The sequence below is a fragment of the Crassostrea angulata genome, chromosome 2 (genome assembly GCF_025612915.1).
Source record: "Crassostrea angulata isolate pt1a10 chromosome 2, ASM2561291v2, whole genome shotgun sequence".
Classification (NCBI taxonomy): domain Eukaryota; kingdom Metazoa; phylum Mollusca; class Bivalvia; order Ostreida; family Ostreidae; genus Magallana; species Magallana angulata.
In genome coordinates this window covers 64,700,201-64,712,124 of record NC_069112.1, presented here as the reverse complement: position 1 = coordinate 64,712,124, position 11,924 = coordinate 64,700,201, and the positions used below count along the sequence as shown (strand labels likewise).

At 35.0% G+C, this 11,924-nt stretch overlaps 2 protein-coding genes across 2 annotated transcripts; one reads left to right on the top strand and one right to left on the bottom strand.

Annotated features, from left to right (window-relative positions):
* Nucleotides 1-7,695: 7,695 nt before the first annotated feature.
* On the top strand, nt 7,696-9,582 carry LOC128172674 (uncharacterized). Its single transcript, XM_052838447.1, has 7 exons — nt 7,696-7,855; nt 7,966-8,202; nt 8,302-8,378; nt 8,483-8,587; nt 8,678-8,892; nt 9,016-9,180; nt 9,293-9,582. Exons 2-7 carry the CDS (start codon nt 7,977-7,979, stop codon nt 9,549-9,551), a joined length of 1,047 nt encoding a protein of 348 aa, XP_052694407.1. The 5' UTR covers nt 7,696-7,855; nt 7,966-7,976; the 3' UTR covers nt 9,552-9,582.
* A 66-nt stretch (nt 9,583-9,648) lies between these two features.
* Nucleotides 9,649-11,234, bottom strand: LOC128174701 (uncharacterized). The gene is made up of 5 exons (XM_052840190.1): nt 11,176-11,234; nt 10,742-10,844; nt 10,319-10,450; nt 9,981-10,220; nt 9,649-9,873 (listed from the first exon to the last, which is right to left on the bottom strand). The coding sequence occupies exons 1-5, from the start codon at nt 11,232-11,234 to the stop codon at nt 9,649-9,651; spliced, it is 759 nt and encodes a 252-aa protein (XP_052696150.1).
* Nucleotides 11,235-11,924: the final 690 nt, after the last annotated feature.

Sequence of the window (11,924 nt, the reverse complement as noted above, 5' to 3'; positions counted from 1 at the left end):
GGAAGTGGTAATTTTTTTATAATCATTACATTTGATAAATTTTTGTCATGTCTACCGAACATTGCCTTTTTTTTTTGGTGCTGATAATGTTAAGCATTATGAATGTTTTTTTTCTTGACAAGAAATGTTGATATGGAAAGAACATCAGTAATCATCTTTTTATATTCATTACATTGATATTTTTTGTGATGTCTACTCATGTAGAGTAAATGTCCCTACCTTTGTCTCCTATCCCGATCAACACGTTGTTGCATTTCTGGGCTTCCGATGCTTTTATAAGGGGGCCTGCAAACCAAAACTGGCAATGCTGTTTAAATGACTTCCACTGTGTAACTAGGTCGGGTTAGTTCCTGCTATTCCTTCCATTTTTGTCTTCAAAAAGTGGCGGCAGTATGATTACAATTTTTGAGATTGTATTTTTCTTCCGATGGCCTTATGATGGGCGAATTTTGTAGATTTATTCTAACACAATGTTAAATACAATGGAGACCGCCATGTTAGTTTCTAATTTATTGACATACACATAAAAGACAAAACCAAAGACGGATAACTTCTTGATTTCAAATAGAAGACAACTGAGTACGTAAAAGATGGCCTAATGGACATCATCACCATGCATTTAGTTGTTAACAAATATATATGGGAGTAGAGAAGATTTTCTAAGATTTAATACATTTTTACTATTTGGCCATATTAGCCCCACCCTAGAGCCTGAACCCCTGACCAAGGGGTCCTGAATTTCACAATTAAGGTATAGGGCCTCATGGACATCATAATCAGGCATTTAGTTTTTGACAAATATATATGGGTGTAGAGAAGAACATTTTCAATGACTTAATACGTTTTTACCATATGGCCATATTGGCCCCACCCTACAGCCTGAACCCCTGACCAAGGGGTCATGAATTTACGAATTAGGTTGAGGGCTGCATGGACATCATTATCATGCATTTAGTTTTTAACAAATATATATTGGAGTAGAGAAGATTTTTTTTAAGATTTAATACATTTTTACTTTATGGCCATATTGGCCCCACCCTAGAGCCTGAACCCCTGACCAAGGGGTCATGAATTTAACAACTTAGGTTGAGGACTTCATGGACATCATTATCATGCATTTAGTTTTTAACAAATATACTTGAAAGAAGAGAAGAAGATTTCAGATTAAATACATTTTTACTATTTGGCCCCACCCTAAAGCCTGAACCCCTGACCCAGTGGTCATGAATTTCACAATTTGGGCAGAGGGCTTCATGGACATCATAATCATACATTTAATTTTTAAATATATATGGTAGTAGAAAACAAGATTTTCTAATGTTTAATACTATATGGCCATATTGGCCCCACCCTAGAGCCAGAACCCCTGACCCAGGGGCCAAACATTTCAGAATATTGGTAGAGGGCTTCAATGACATCATAATGTTTCCTCACATGCGTGGGAGTAGAGAAGAAGATTTTGGAAAATGTGGTTTTTTTGCCTATCTGGCCTCGCCCATGGCACCCCAGCGGTAGTAGAGCCATGTATTTTACAATTTAGATTCTTCTAACCATAGAGATGCTTCACACCTAAAACGGTAACGATTGACCTGGTAGTTTTCAAGAAGTTAAAAATGTAAAACTGTTAACGCACGACGACGGACGAAGACCAACTGCAATAGGTCACCTGAGTGACTCAGGTGACCTAAAAAAGTTAACTTTATAAAAAAACACATGCGAATTCAATAACTCTTAATTTAGTTGCATGGTTTTTAAAGGGGCATGGTCACGATTTTGGTCAAAAATCATTTTTCCGATTTTAATATTTACAATGCTTCAGAAAGGCATTTTTAAAAGGCAACCGAACATTTAGTGTCATTTGTTGAGTTATAAGCGAGTTCCAGAGCTTGAAATTCTTCGCTATGTAAACAAAGCGTTTGCTTACATTTTGAACGTTGAAGCAAAAATTTCACTTTTTAACTTAAAACGAATATGTTAAAGGTTATGAACTGTTTATCTATGCAAAAGAAAAATAAAAAGATAGACAAATAAGCTGGAAAAAGATTTTTAATGGTATATTGAACCCATGTAAACAAAAACAGGGCACGAGCCTTGTTTACATGAAAAAGAATTGTGAGCCCTCTATCTTGTTTATAACTCGTCAAATCACTCTCAAATTTTATTTTATTTTTTAGAAATTCTGTACTAAAGCATTGTAAAGAATAGAAATCGAAAAGTAAAATTTGACCAAATTCGTGACCATGCCCCTTTAAAGCATTATATCAATCTAATTTCCCTCCTCTTTCAGGCAAAACGCATTTCCTTGTATCAACAATGAAGAAGGGGTTCAACCCAGTACATAATACAACCAAGGACTTATAAAGGACGCAGCAGATGCCATAAGAAATATTTATAACTTCAAATTGCTTTTGATGTATGTATAAAAATTTAGTCTATAATGTAAATATAGGTATAGATATACCAAAAAAAGAAGTGAAAATCAGAACGGAAGAGCCCGTCAACATACAGAAGTACATGTATATGCTGGAGAAAATGGTCATGGATTGACTAGAGGGTCCAAGTATAGCTCACAATCTGAGGCAGGAAACTGTTGAGGCACTTAACAAAGCTACTATGGGTCAGCTACTATGGGTCAGCATGCAAACAGTACATGGCATAATATAAGGAAAGGTAGAATCACATCATCAAATCTGTTCAGTGTAAAATTGAATATAATAGAAGTGACACAGTAGTTAAACCAGTACTTTGTAATATAATTGGATACACATCTGTCAACCCTAACTTTAAGCCTCTAAAACATGGCCGTGAGATGCTAGGTCTAAATATGTTTCTTTTACGAAAAAAAAAAAATCACAGAAATGTTATTGTATTAGAATGCAGTATTTTTATTGATCAGTACGGCCCTATTTAGCTGTTACTCCTGACTTGTTTGTTTCTTGTTCTTGTTTTGGAAATGGGGAAGCAGAATTTAAGAGTCCCATGATATAAAAATGCACCGATTGTACATATTTTTGTACTATTCAATTAACAGCATGATTGACTTCTCAAAATTGTAAACTCTCTTTGAATAACAATCATCCATATTTTCCTCAAGTACAAGGACAAATGGGAAATACTGGTCGTCCATGGTGTGGCTTGTTTGTGTATACTTGCAATGGAATATTTTGTGAGCGAATTACGTTTGACGAGAAGTACTACAAAGAGTTGTTGTTTGATCTTGATAAATTTTTTCAGAGATACATTGTTCCTGAAATTTGAACAAGAAAAGTGAAATATTGTTTAAGTGTTGAAAGAGAGGAGGAACCAATGAAAACTGATAGTGGTGAGAGTATGGTAGATGGAAGTGTTTATTTTTGTCCCATATGTAACAATGTTGTGCAAGAAACTGTCTATTCTTACAAAGCTCAGAGTATTCAATGTGACAACTGCAAATTATGGTTCCACTTTTCAAGTTGAAAATAACAAAAGCAAACTTAAAAAATGTTCAGAACTAGATTTGTCCTAAATGTTAATCTTGATTGTCAAACAGTATTGATTTGTGTTTTAAAATGTTTATCTGATAAATATTGATACAATACCTTGACATGTAAATATGTGTTTGACTTGTAAAACTTTATTACTTAATTATCTGATTATTAATCTTGTTGCTTGCTTATAGGCAGCAGTTATCATAACATGTTTCTGTGAGATGTTGATTCTTTTGTTCAATTCTCTAACGTATATATGTTATATATCTTTATGTGGGGTTAACTTATTCAGCATGTTCAAAATGATATTTTTAAGTCTAGACATAACTGTTACCAGGCTATAATGGGTTTAACTGTGTGTATAAAATAAATGGAAATGTATTGACTAGAAACCACAAACTGTATGTATGTTAGATTATGTTTGTAAGTTATTAACAATGAACAATATTAATAAACATTGCCATTGGGTTGTCACTTAACAAAATGTTCACTTTTTTGTGTAGGAAGGTTAAGGAGGATAAAGGTTGCAAACTCGAGCAATAGATCTAATGAGATCATCCAGATGATGCATGAGAGATATCGGGACATCTTATTTCAGAATTCTGAAAAATTTCATGCGCCTGCTTGTTCAATGTAAATTCTTTTGTTTGCAATTTGCTTGGTAAGAATTACATCTGACTTGGTCATTTGGTTGACACCATTTCTACCAGGTGGAATAAGCAACCTTGCTGTTTTATATGTCAGCTACTCTCTGATGGGGAAATCACGGTCTGCTAAGACAGTATCATATGGCTCAACAACATCTAAAAAGCCACTTTGATTGGTAATAACTTTGTCGCTAACTCTACCTCCCAACATTTAGAAATGGAGTTAATCATGCCAGATGGGTTAATGCTGACTAAGAATTTGCCTGTGTGGTTGTGTTTACAATCACTCCAAGTTTTGGCTGCCACATGCAGATCAGAAGGCCTTTCAAGAAAAATTTCGGAGCAATCATTTATATGCCTAACCTCATTAAATTTCGGATTATGAAAAGTCGGAGGTAAGTTTGACTGTACCACCTCTTTAGGAGGATTGAAAACAAGGGCACCAAGAGTTTGGGATAATACCTTAACCCAGGCGGTGAAGATATTACATTCATTTCATACATAGCTCGTGCAATTCAATGTTATGGTATAAGATTTGTATGCTATGCTATGAGAAATTGAAATGAAGGGCTTAATGCTATGGTATGGTAAGTTATGATATTTGAAAAAAACGCATCCATACCCAGAAGAGTTCCACACATATGAAAGTAAAATGATATGTAGCGAAAGCTAATCATTTATCCGCAATGTGAGCATTTATTCCTCTAAACAAAACATTAAAAACTGAGTTAAAATCATGTATGCTATGCTGTGACGAATGAGATTATATGCTATGCTATGAGATTTCAATGCTATGCTATGCTGTGGTGTATGTTGTAAAAGATATGCTTGAACTGACTGTAGAAGCTAAAGAGGAAGAAATTCCAAAACGATCTGCAAGATCCTCCAACAGCAAACTTAATCTTAGTTTCATCGTGGTCAAAATAAATTCTTCCTTCAGTGTCAACTTTACTGACAATTCTTTTATAGCTAAGGGGGTTGCACAAACTTTTTGACCCTTTCCAGTGCTTCATATTTCTAATTTTGTTTTGCAGGACTGTGAAAATATTATTAAAGGACTGAACTGAGTCTTCGCCCAACTTTTTATGCACTCGTTGCAAACAAAAATAAATAACAGAAAACACTCAATGACATTGTCAACTCATACCCGTCAACAAGATACATAATGTTGAAATAAATTGATAAAGAATAAGATAATTATTAATGCAGTGAGCAATACACGTATAATTCATTTAGATATTTCAGTTTTCCATATTATTTAATACTTAGCAGGAATTTACATTTGTTATCCTGTAGTAATTTGTTTTTGGGTTTTTTTTTCTATACAAGCAATATGTAAAAGTAAGGCCAAAAGGAATGTCAAATCATAAAGAACCTTGGGAATTAATTTTAAAAAAAACATCGGAAACTGTGATTTTGTGTTTAAACATATAAGCAGCTGATAAGCAGTTGTAATCAACTTGAATATAGATATCAAGGACAACATATCTAGACATACCGTTATAAAATGCATATTGATAATTTTTGGAACGATGTGTGGTTGATAAAATATGAAAAATTTCTACGATGTTTAATTATAATAAATACAGGTGCATGGTTTCGTTAAAAACGGGGAACTCTTTCGAAATATCTTCGTCTTGAATTTATGTTTCTGCAATAGCGTAAGCGACTTTTCCCGAATGACCTTTGACATACCATGTAGCCGCTTGTGTATCGTAAGTGTGGATTGGACTTTTGTTCAACTAAAAAAATTATGTTGTTATGATTGAGACTTTTAAATTTTAAAATTACATTTATATGTCTTGGTGTGAATGAAAATAGTACGTTTTATCACCTCTGGTTCTCATAATGTGCATACTAAGTACTGGTCTATGCCTAGTTACATTATATATATATATCAATGTTTAATAAAAAAAAAAAAAAAGGTTGAACAAATTAAAACTTTAAAGATATTTGGTGAGTAATGTCCCTGTATCATACCAGTTAGTACGAAAACGTTTCTTTGACTGCATGTTGTATCTTTTCTTCGTGTTTACATGTACCATTCAATAAATGAAATATATAACGGCAGATAAATATACATAGTTCAAGTCGGACTTGGTCTTCGGTGAATTTATTCACCTTTGTGCAAGCTGACAGTGCATGGCTCCTGTGGGTGTCCGGCGTAACGTCCTCTCTGACAAGATATATGAGGCGGAAAAGAAATTCCCTTGATAGACGATACAGCGCGATCACCTCCGTGTCGCTCAGAAAGTCTTAGGGGTTTGTCCTATCTCGAAATACCCGTTCTCTTATTAGTTTTCTCTGCTCGTCGTCTGCTATTAAAAACACGGCGGCCATTTGTATTTGTTTACGTGCACGTAAATCGTTTTAAGAGTGTCTCTGACTGCTCGTAGACTTAATAGCAACTTCCATTGTAAATTGCAACTCTTAGTGAAATGCACTCACGCGCTATGTTCACGTTTACGATCTATGATACGTTAGTGAAACGGTCGCCAGTCCGTCTGTCGTTTGTACATGTATGTCTGGCCACCAACAGTTGTTACAACGCAGTTTGAGAAATCAGGCACTTTGAAAAAAAAATCACAGTGCGTTAATGTTTGGACCAAGTCAACTTTTTCCAAAGTGCGTTGATATCGTGGATATATATTAATGCCCTTTAGTCAGGTGGTCACAGCTTTATTGATTTTGAATCTACATTATTTAAGGATGCTTGCATTATAATCTCACAAAAAGAAGCATTGTAGTTCTTGATAAGAATATTTTTAAACATTTTTCCTACGTATTTCTAGATAAAACTTTGTACCCCACCTGATACTTAAGTTTTTGTCGGAGGGTCACGATTTTTACAATTTAGAATCTTCACTATATAAACAAGCCTTTATGTAAATATTGGCATTTCAAGTAAGTGGGTATTGAGAAAATGATTTTTAAAGACACACACCCAATACTAACTGCTTCGCGATTTTCTCCTTTTAATTTTTTTTTCTATAGTGCCATTTTTTTTCAACTGGCAAGTGCGTTGCCACAATACTTACTGACGCAATAAAATCATTTATCAATGTTTCTTGCGGGATAAAGAGATTATCTTGATGCTATTTCTATATCGACCATAGCATCAAACCAAGTGGTTTGTGATATTTCATTTTCCTATTGAAGGGTCATATAGGTTATATTTTAAGACAGTATCCATGTATTTTATATATGTCGACATATGGTTTCATACTTTTGTTTACGAAGATGCCTTGCTCTTTTATCCTGCAATATCGTCCTCTTCTGTGGATCTTCTGTTTCCACAAGCTTTATTTTAATCAGCGTGCAAGTGTTGCACTTCGAATAACGGCATTTTTGAATTTAACTTTTAATTCAAACACCAATTGAATGTAGGAATACATGTATAACTGAATTATAAAGGATCATACTGGTGGAAGATTTAATGTTAAAGTGAAAGACCGGTTTGACTTTTGGTATGGAACTTAAACTGCATAGTGGATAAATGAATTTGCAAGGTAGCTTAAAAACGACGTTATTCTACCTTAGGTATGGCTATATGATTGGCTTCTGGAAACAACTTTCAAAAGCTTGCATTGTTTGCAAGTTTTTTGAAATTGCCTTTCCTTTCATCATCTTCATTTTGGAAAATTCAGCGAACTTATGTAGTGCCCAGCATTGTTGAAATATGGGAAAGTCATCAAAGTGAGGTTTTGGATGAATTTCGAGGAAAGGATCTTGTTCTTTTAGGTGATTAAAATTTTACAGTAGTTTAAATCAGAATTTATAGCTTTAACCTGTAAGTAAATTATATACATGTATTTTAAAATAATGTTAAATGTTCATAATATTTATCCTAGGGGATGGGCGTATGGACAGCCCTGGACATTGTGCACAGTACTGCACCTATACTTTTATGGAGCACGATACCCATAAAATACTGTGCATCATAACATTGGACAAACGGATGACTGGAGGAAAAAGCGCAGTGCTTGAGAAGGCATGTTTTCAGAAAGCGCTCCAGTTCCTCCTTCATCATAACATGAAAATTGTGGAAATTGTCACAGATGCTCATGTGCAAATAAAAGCTCTGATGAGTAAGTTTACATTAGTACTGAATTAAGTGAATACTATTCATATTCCAAAAATTGGGTCTGTTTTTTTTTTTAAAAGAAACAATGCATTCATTTTTTCAGGAAAGGACTATCCCCAAATCAAACACTCGTTTGATATATGGCATGGTTCAAAGAATCTTGGGAAAAAAATAATTCAGGTAGGATAAACTTTTGAATCGATATTGCAATATTATACTGACAATTCTTGTTTAGTAAGGAATTAGGATGAGTGAATTTGAAACATTTTCATTTTTTAACAAAGGCAGGACAGGAGAAAACGAAGAAACCATTGCTGTCCTGGGCTCGAGAGGTCGTCAACCACTTTTGGTTCTGCTCTGCTACAGCTAACACAGAGGAGGATTTTATTGTAAGTCATAAGATCATATTACAAAACGTTTTGCTTCCAAAATTCTAATAGATCTATTTAATCTCCTTTTGCTTTTCTTAACTTATCCAGGGTATGTGGTTTGGCGTTATTCATCATGTTGTCAACGAGCATGAATGGATCCTCCCTTACAGAGTAGGAGCTAGAAGTTCTTGCTTGCATGGGCCTCTCACGGAGGAGCGTGACAAGGGCTGGTTAGAGCCAGGATCACCTGCTCATGTTGCGTTAAGAGATATAGTTCGGGACAAAAGACTGGTGAAGAAAATTCCATATTACTTGAACTGCAGGTTTGTACTGGCTTCAAAATATACATGTTTGCATACATGTAATCATTTTATCTTTTGAAATGAATGTATACATCTTATTCACTTAATCATTACTTATGGTTAACTTCTTTTTCTTTTTAACAGGAGCACAGCTGCCTTAGAAAATTTCCAGAACTTGATCCTGAAATATACATCAAAGCAGCACTCGTACACTCCACCTGTATACCATGCTAGGAACCTTATTGCTGCTTTAGACCACAACTCAAACTGTGATAGAGATATTTCAAGAAAAAAGGATGGCTCTCAGAGGTAATCCGGTTTCCTTTGTTAAAATGATTTAATTTCAAATTAATCCAAGAGCAAAAATTAAAATTAATCCAAAGAGCAAAAAACTACAGAACATTTTTTTCAACTTGTTTAGACATCAACGATTTTTTAGCAAAAAGAGTGGGCGGTGGTCAACCTATGGGGTTAAGGAAAAGAAGAAGTATCCGTACTCCGAGAAGCTGATGAAGGCCTGTTTGGAGAACAGATTACTGGATGGAATAGGGATGAACCAGCCATCAGTGTTAAGTGTAGAGGATCCTAGAAGAGTGTCCTCTGTTCTTGCACCAGTTCCTCCACCACCTACAGCAGAACTAGTGGCTGAGAAAAAGTCTCGCTTCTCAGAGAGTCGTTAACTCACTATGTTGACATGAAATGAAAAGTAAAAAGAAGTGTTCAGATTTATTTGATTTGTTGTTTTTATTTGAAGCTAGTTGCTAATCAATGACCCCCTCAAGGCTCAGGAAACTTTTCCCTTATTTTCCAAACACAGCAGCTTGGAATCACCTTTCTATTGCCTGCACCAAGTCTACCATGAATCCACATAATATATTGCCTATAAGCTGTATGTCTTCGTGATCGATTAAAGTTTTCGTCTCTTGGCTCTGCAAGAACATCATTGTGGTATCGCATCGCCACCTCCAACACAAGCTCATCAAGGACAACAGTTTGAAAATCCTTAAAAGAAAAGAGTAATTTTATGAGAAATAAACTGCAAATTTTTAATGATTCTCATTTTGCTAAATAAAATCTAATAGCCATAGCTTAGAAGCAGAAATGCTTACAGGTAATCTTGAGATGCAACTTTGACTGGGTTTGTTGCAGCATACTTTTTCTCTCTCTGATGGCATTTCTCTACAATTAGAGCAAATGCACCAACTTGGGGCTGTAACTGTACTGTCATGGGGTTCTGGATTTTCACCATGGATTGTCTGGAGGATGTCTAACATAAATGAAGGTTGCTTGGAGCACACTAATCTTAAGGCATCCCTGAGACCATTGGTGTCTAGTGACGAAATGCAATTCTGAAATTGAATACATATTCATCTAAAAAAAATACAAAATTGAAATAAAAAAAAAATTAGTTCCATTATTTACTAATTTTGTTTATTGCTGCCAGTACCTCCATATGAGCGTCTCTTTCCTCTCTTGTTCTTGCTGCCAATTCCACACGGTTCGGTCCTTGGTCACCTCTTCCTCTTCTACCCCTCCCTCTCCCGGCGCCACGGCGACCTCTACTCCTAGCTGCGGGAGTCTGCTAAGAAAAAGAAACATATTTTCCATAGGGCTATGGAAATTGATTTCAAATTGAAATTGATAAAATTTTTGCATCATTATGTAAATTTTATAGTTCCACACATAGAGGGAGTGAGCTGTTAAATACAAACTTCCTAAATTTAGTAAAGCCACCAAAATTAGACCATACCATCATCCAACATCCTCCTCCCCCACCCCCCGAACAATTTTTTTTTGCAGCTGTATCCCTCTTAAACTGGACAACATTTACCCTTTTGTATTGAAACATTATTATAAAATATAATTACACTTGGTAGAATTCGTCTTCCACGACCCCTTCCTCTTCTTCTTGCAACATCTGGTAAATATTCTTCTGATTCATCTGATAAATTGCTCCTTGATCTATCTGAGTTCTGTAATAAGTGCAAAAAATAGAAGGAGAATATGAATGAAAATAGCTACATTTGTTTTTAATTTTTATTATTAGGGGTATTTTGATTATTGGTTAAACAACGAACTAGAGTTATATAGCCCGTTTGCAATAAAAACAAATTACCCCATGAGGGGCCTCAATGTATTCAAATGAAGCAACAATTCATATTCTGCACAAGAATCATCTGTAATTGTGCTCTATAGGCCTAGTGGCATAATTCATTAGATATTACTTTCTAGCACTTTTTTGAGGTATGTTTCATTCATGATATTAATTTTTTTGTAAAACAGAGAAAATACACAGATACTCACATCCGACTCCATCTCCGTACAACTTCGTAATCAGCATCTCGTTCGGGTTCGGTAATCATCGTTGGTGTGTCCGAGAGATAATTAGGTAATGGCCGTTTCAAAGGAAAGTGCACAGCATGAATGCAATTAAGGCCATTTCTTTTGTTTATCATGCTGAATTTCTTATCAGAACTTCGGCTTTATCTAAGATTTATCGGTAGGTGTTAATTGGTGCAAAGTTAGCACATCGAAAAATTACCGTCAGTTACAGCTTGTATTGCTTTAAGGCTTCCCGGTGGATTTTACAGCGATGAGTAGAAAGTCACTTGTCTGTACTTCATACGATATGACGTCATAATTAACTTTGACGTCACGTTCTGCATTCCTGTCGATAGTTCTCAGGGAATGTATCTTAACGTTGAAAGTGAATTATATCAAACCAGTATAAAACCGCAAGTGTCCTATACATAGATGCTGTCGTTAATGCTAGACGTACATAATTCATTCATATTAAAAACCAGTATCAAATAATCGGCAGTTTTAAAGCTTCGTTTTAAGTAAAAGACTATTTATAAACTAGTGTTTTGGAGACTCTCCCTGTTACGCGTAAACAAGTGAATGAAGAAATTTTAATGAATAAAAAAACCAGCTTGGCGCAGGTGAAAGATCAACACCATTCAACATTAAAAAAAAAAGCTATGTAGGTAATTAAAGCTACTTAGCAATATCTAGTGATTGTGCTGGATTTGTTATTATAAGCATTTATTGGA

Excerpts from the sequence above, each read along its gene's own strand:
- LOC128172674 (XM_052838447.1), top strand. The coding sequence starts at position 7,977 with ATGGACAGCCCTGGACATTGTGCACAGTACTGCACCTATACTTTTATG. Across the intron at positions 8,203-8,301 it reads GCAAATAAAAGCTCTGATGA|GAAAGGACTATCCCCAAATC; the intron begins GTAAGTTTACAT and ends TCATTTTTTCAG. Across the intron at positions 8,588-8,677 it reads ACACAGAGGAGGATTTTATT|GGTATGTGGTTTGGCGTTAT; the intron begins GTAAGTCATAAG and ends TAACTTATCCAG.
- LOC128174701 (XM_052840190.1), bottom strand. The coding sequence starts at position 11,234 with ATGATTACCGAACCCGAACGAGATGCTGATTACGAAGTTGTACGGAGA. Across the intron at positions 10,845-11,175 it reads GTACGGAGATGGAGTCGGAT|AACTCAGATAGATCAAGGAG; the intron begins GTGAGTATCTGT and ends CACTTATTACAG. Across the intron at positions 10,451-10,741 it reads TGGAAGACGAATTCTACCAA|ACTCCCGCAGCTAGGAGTAG; the intron begins GTGTAATTATAT and ends TTTTCTTAGCAG.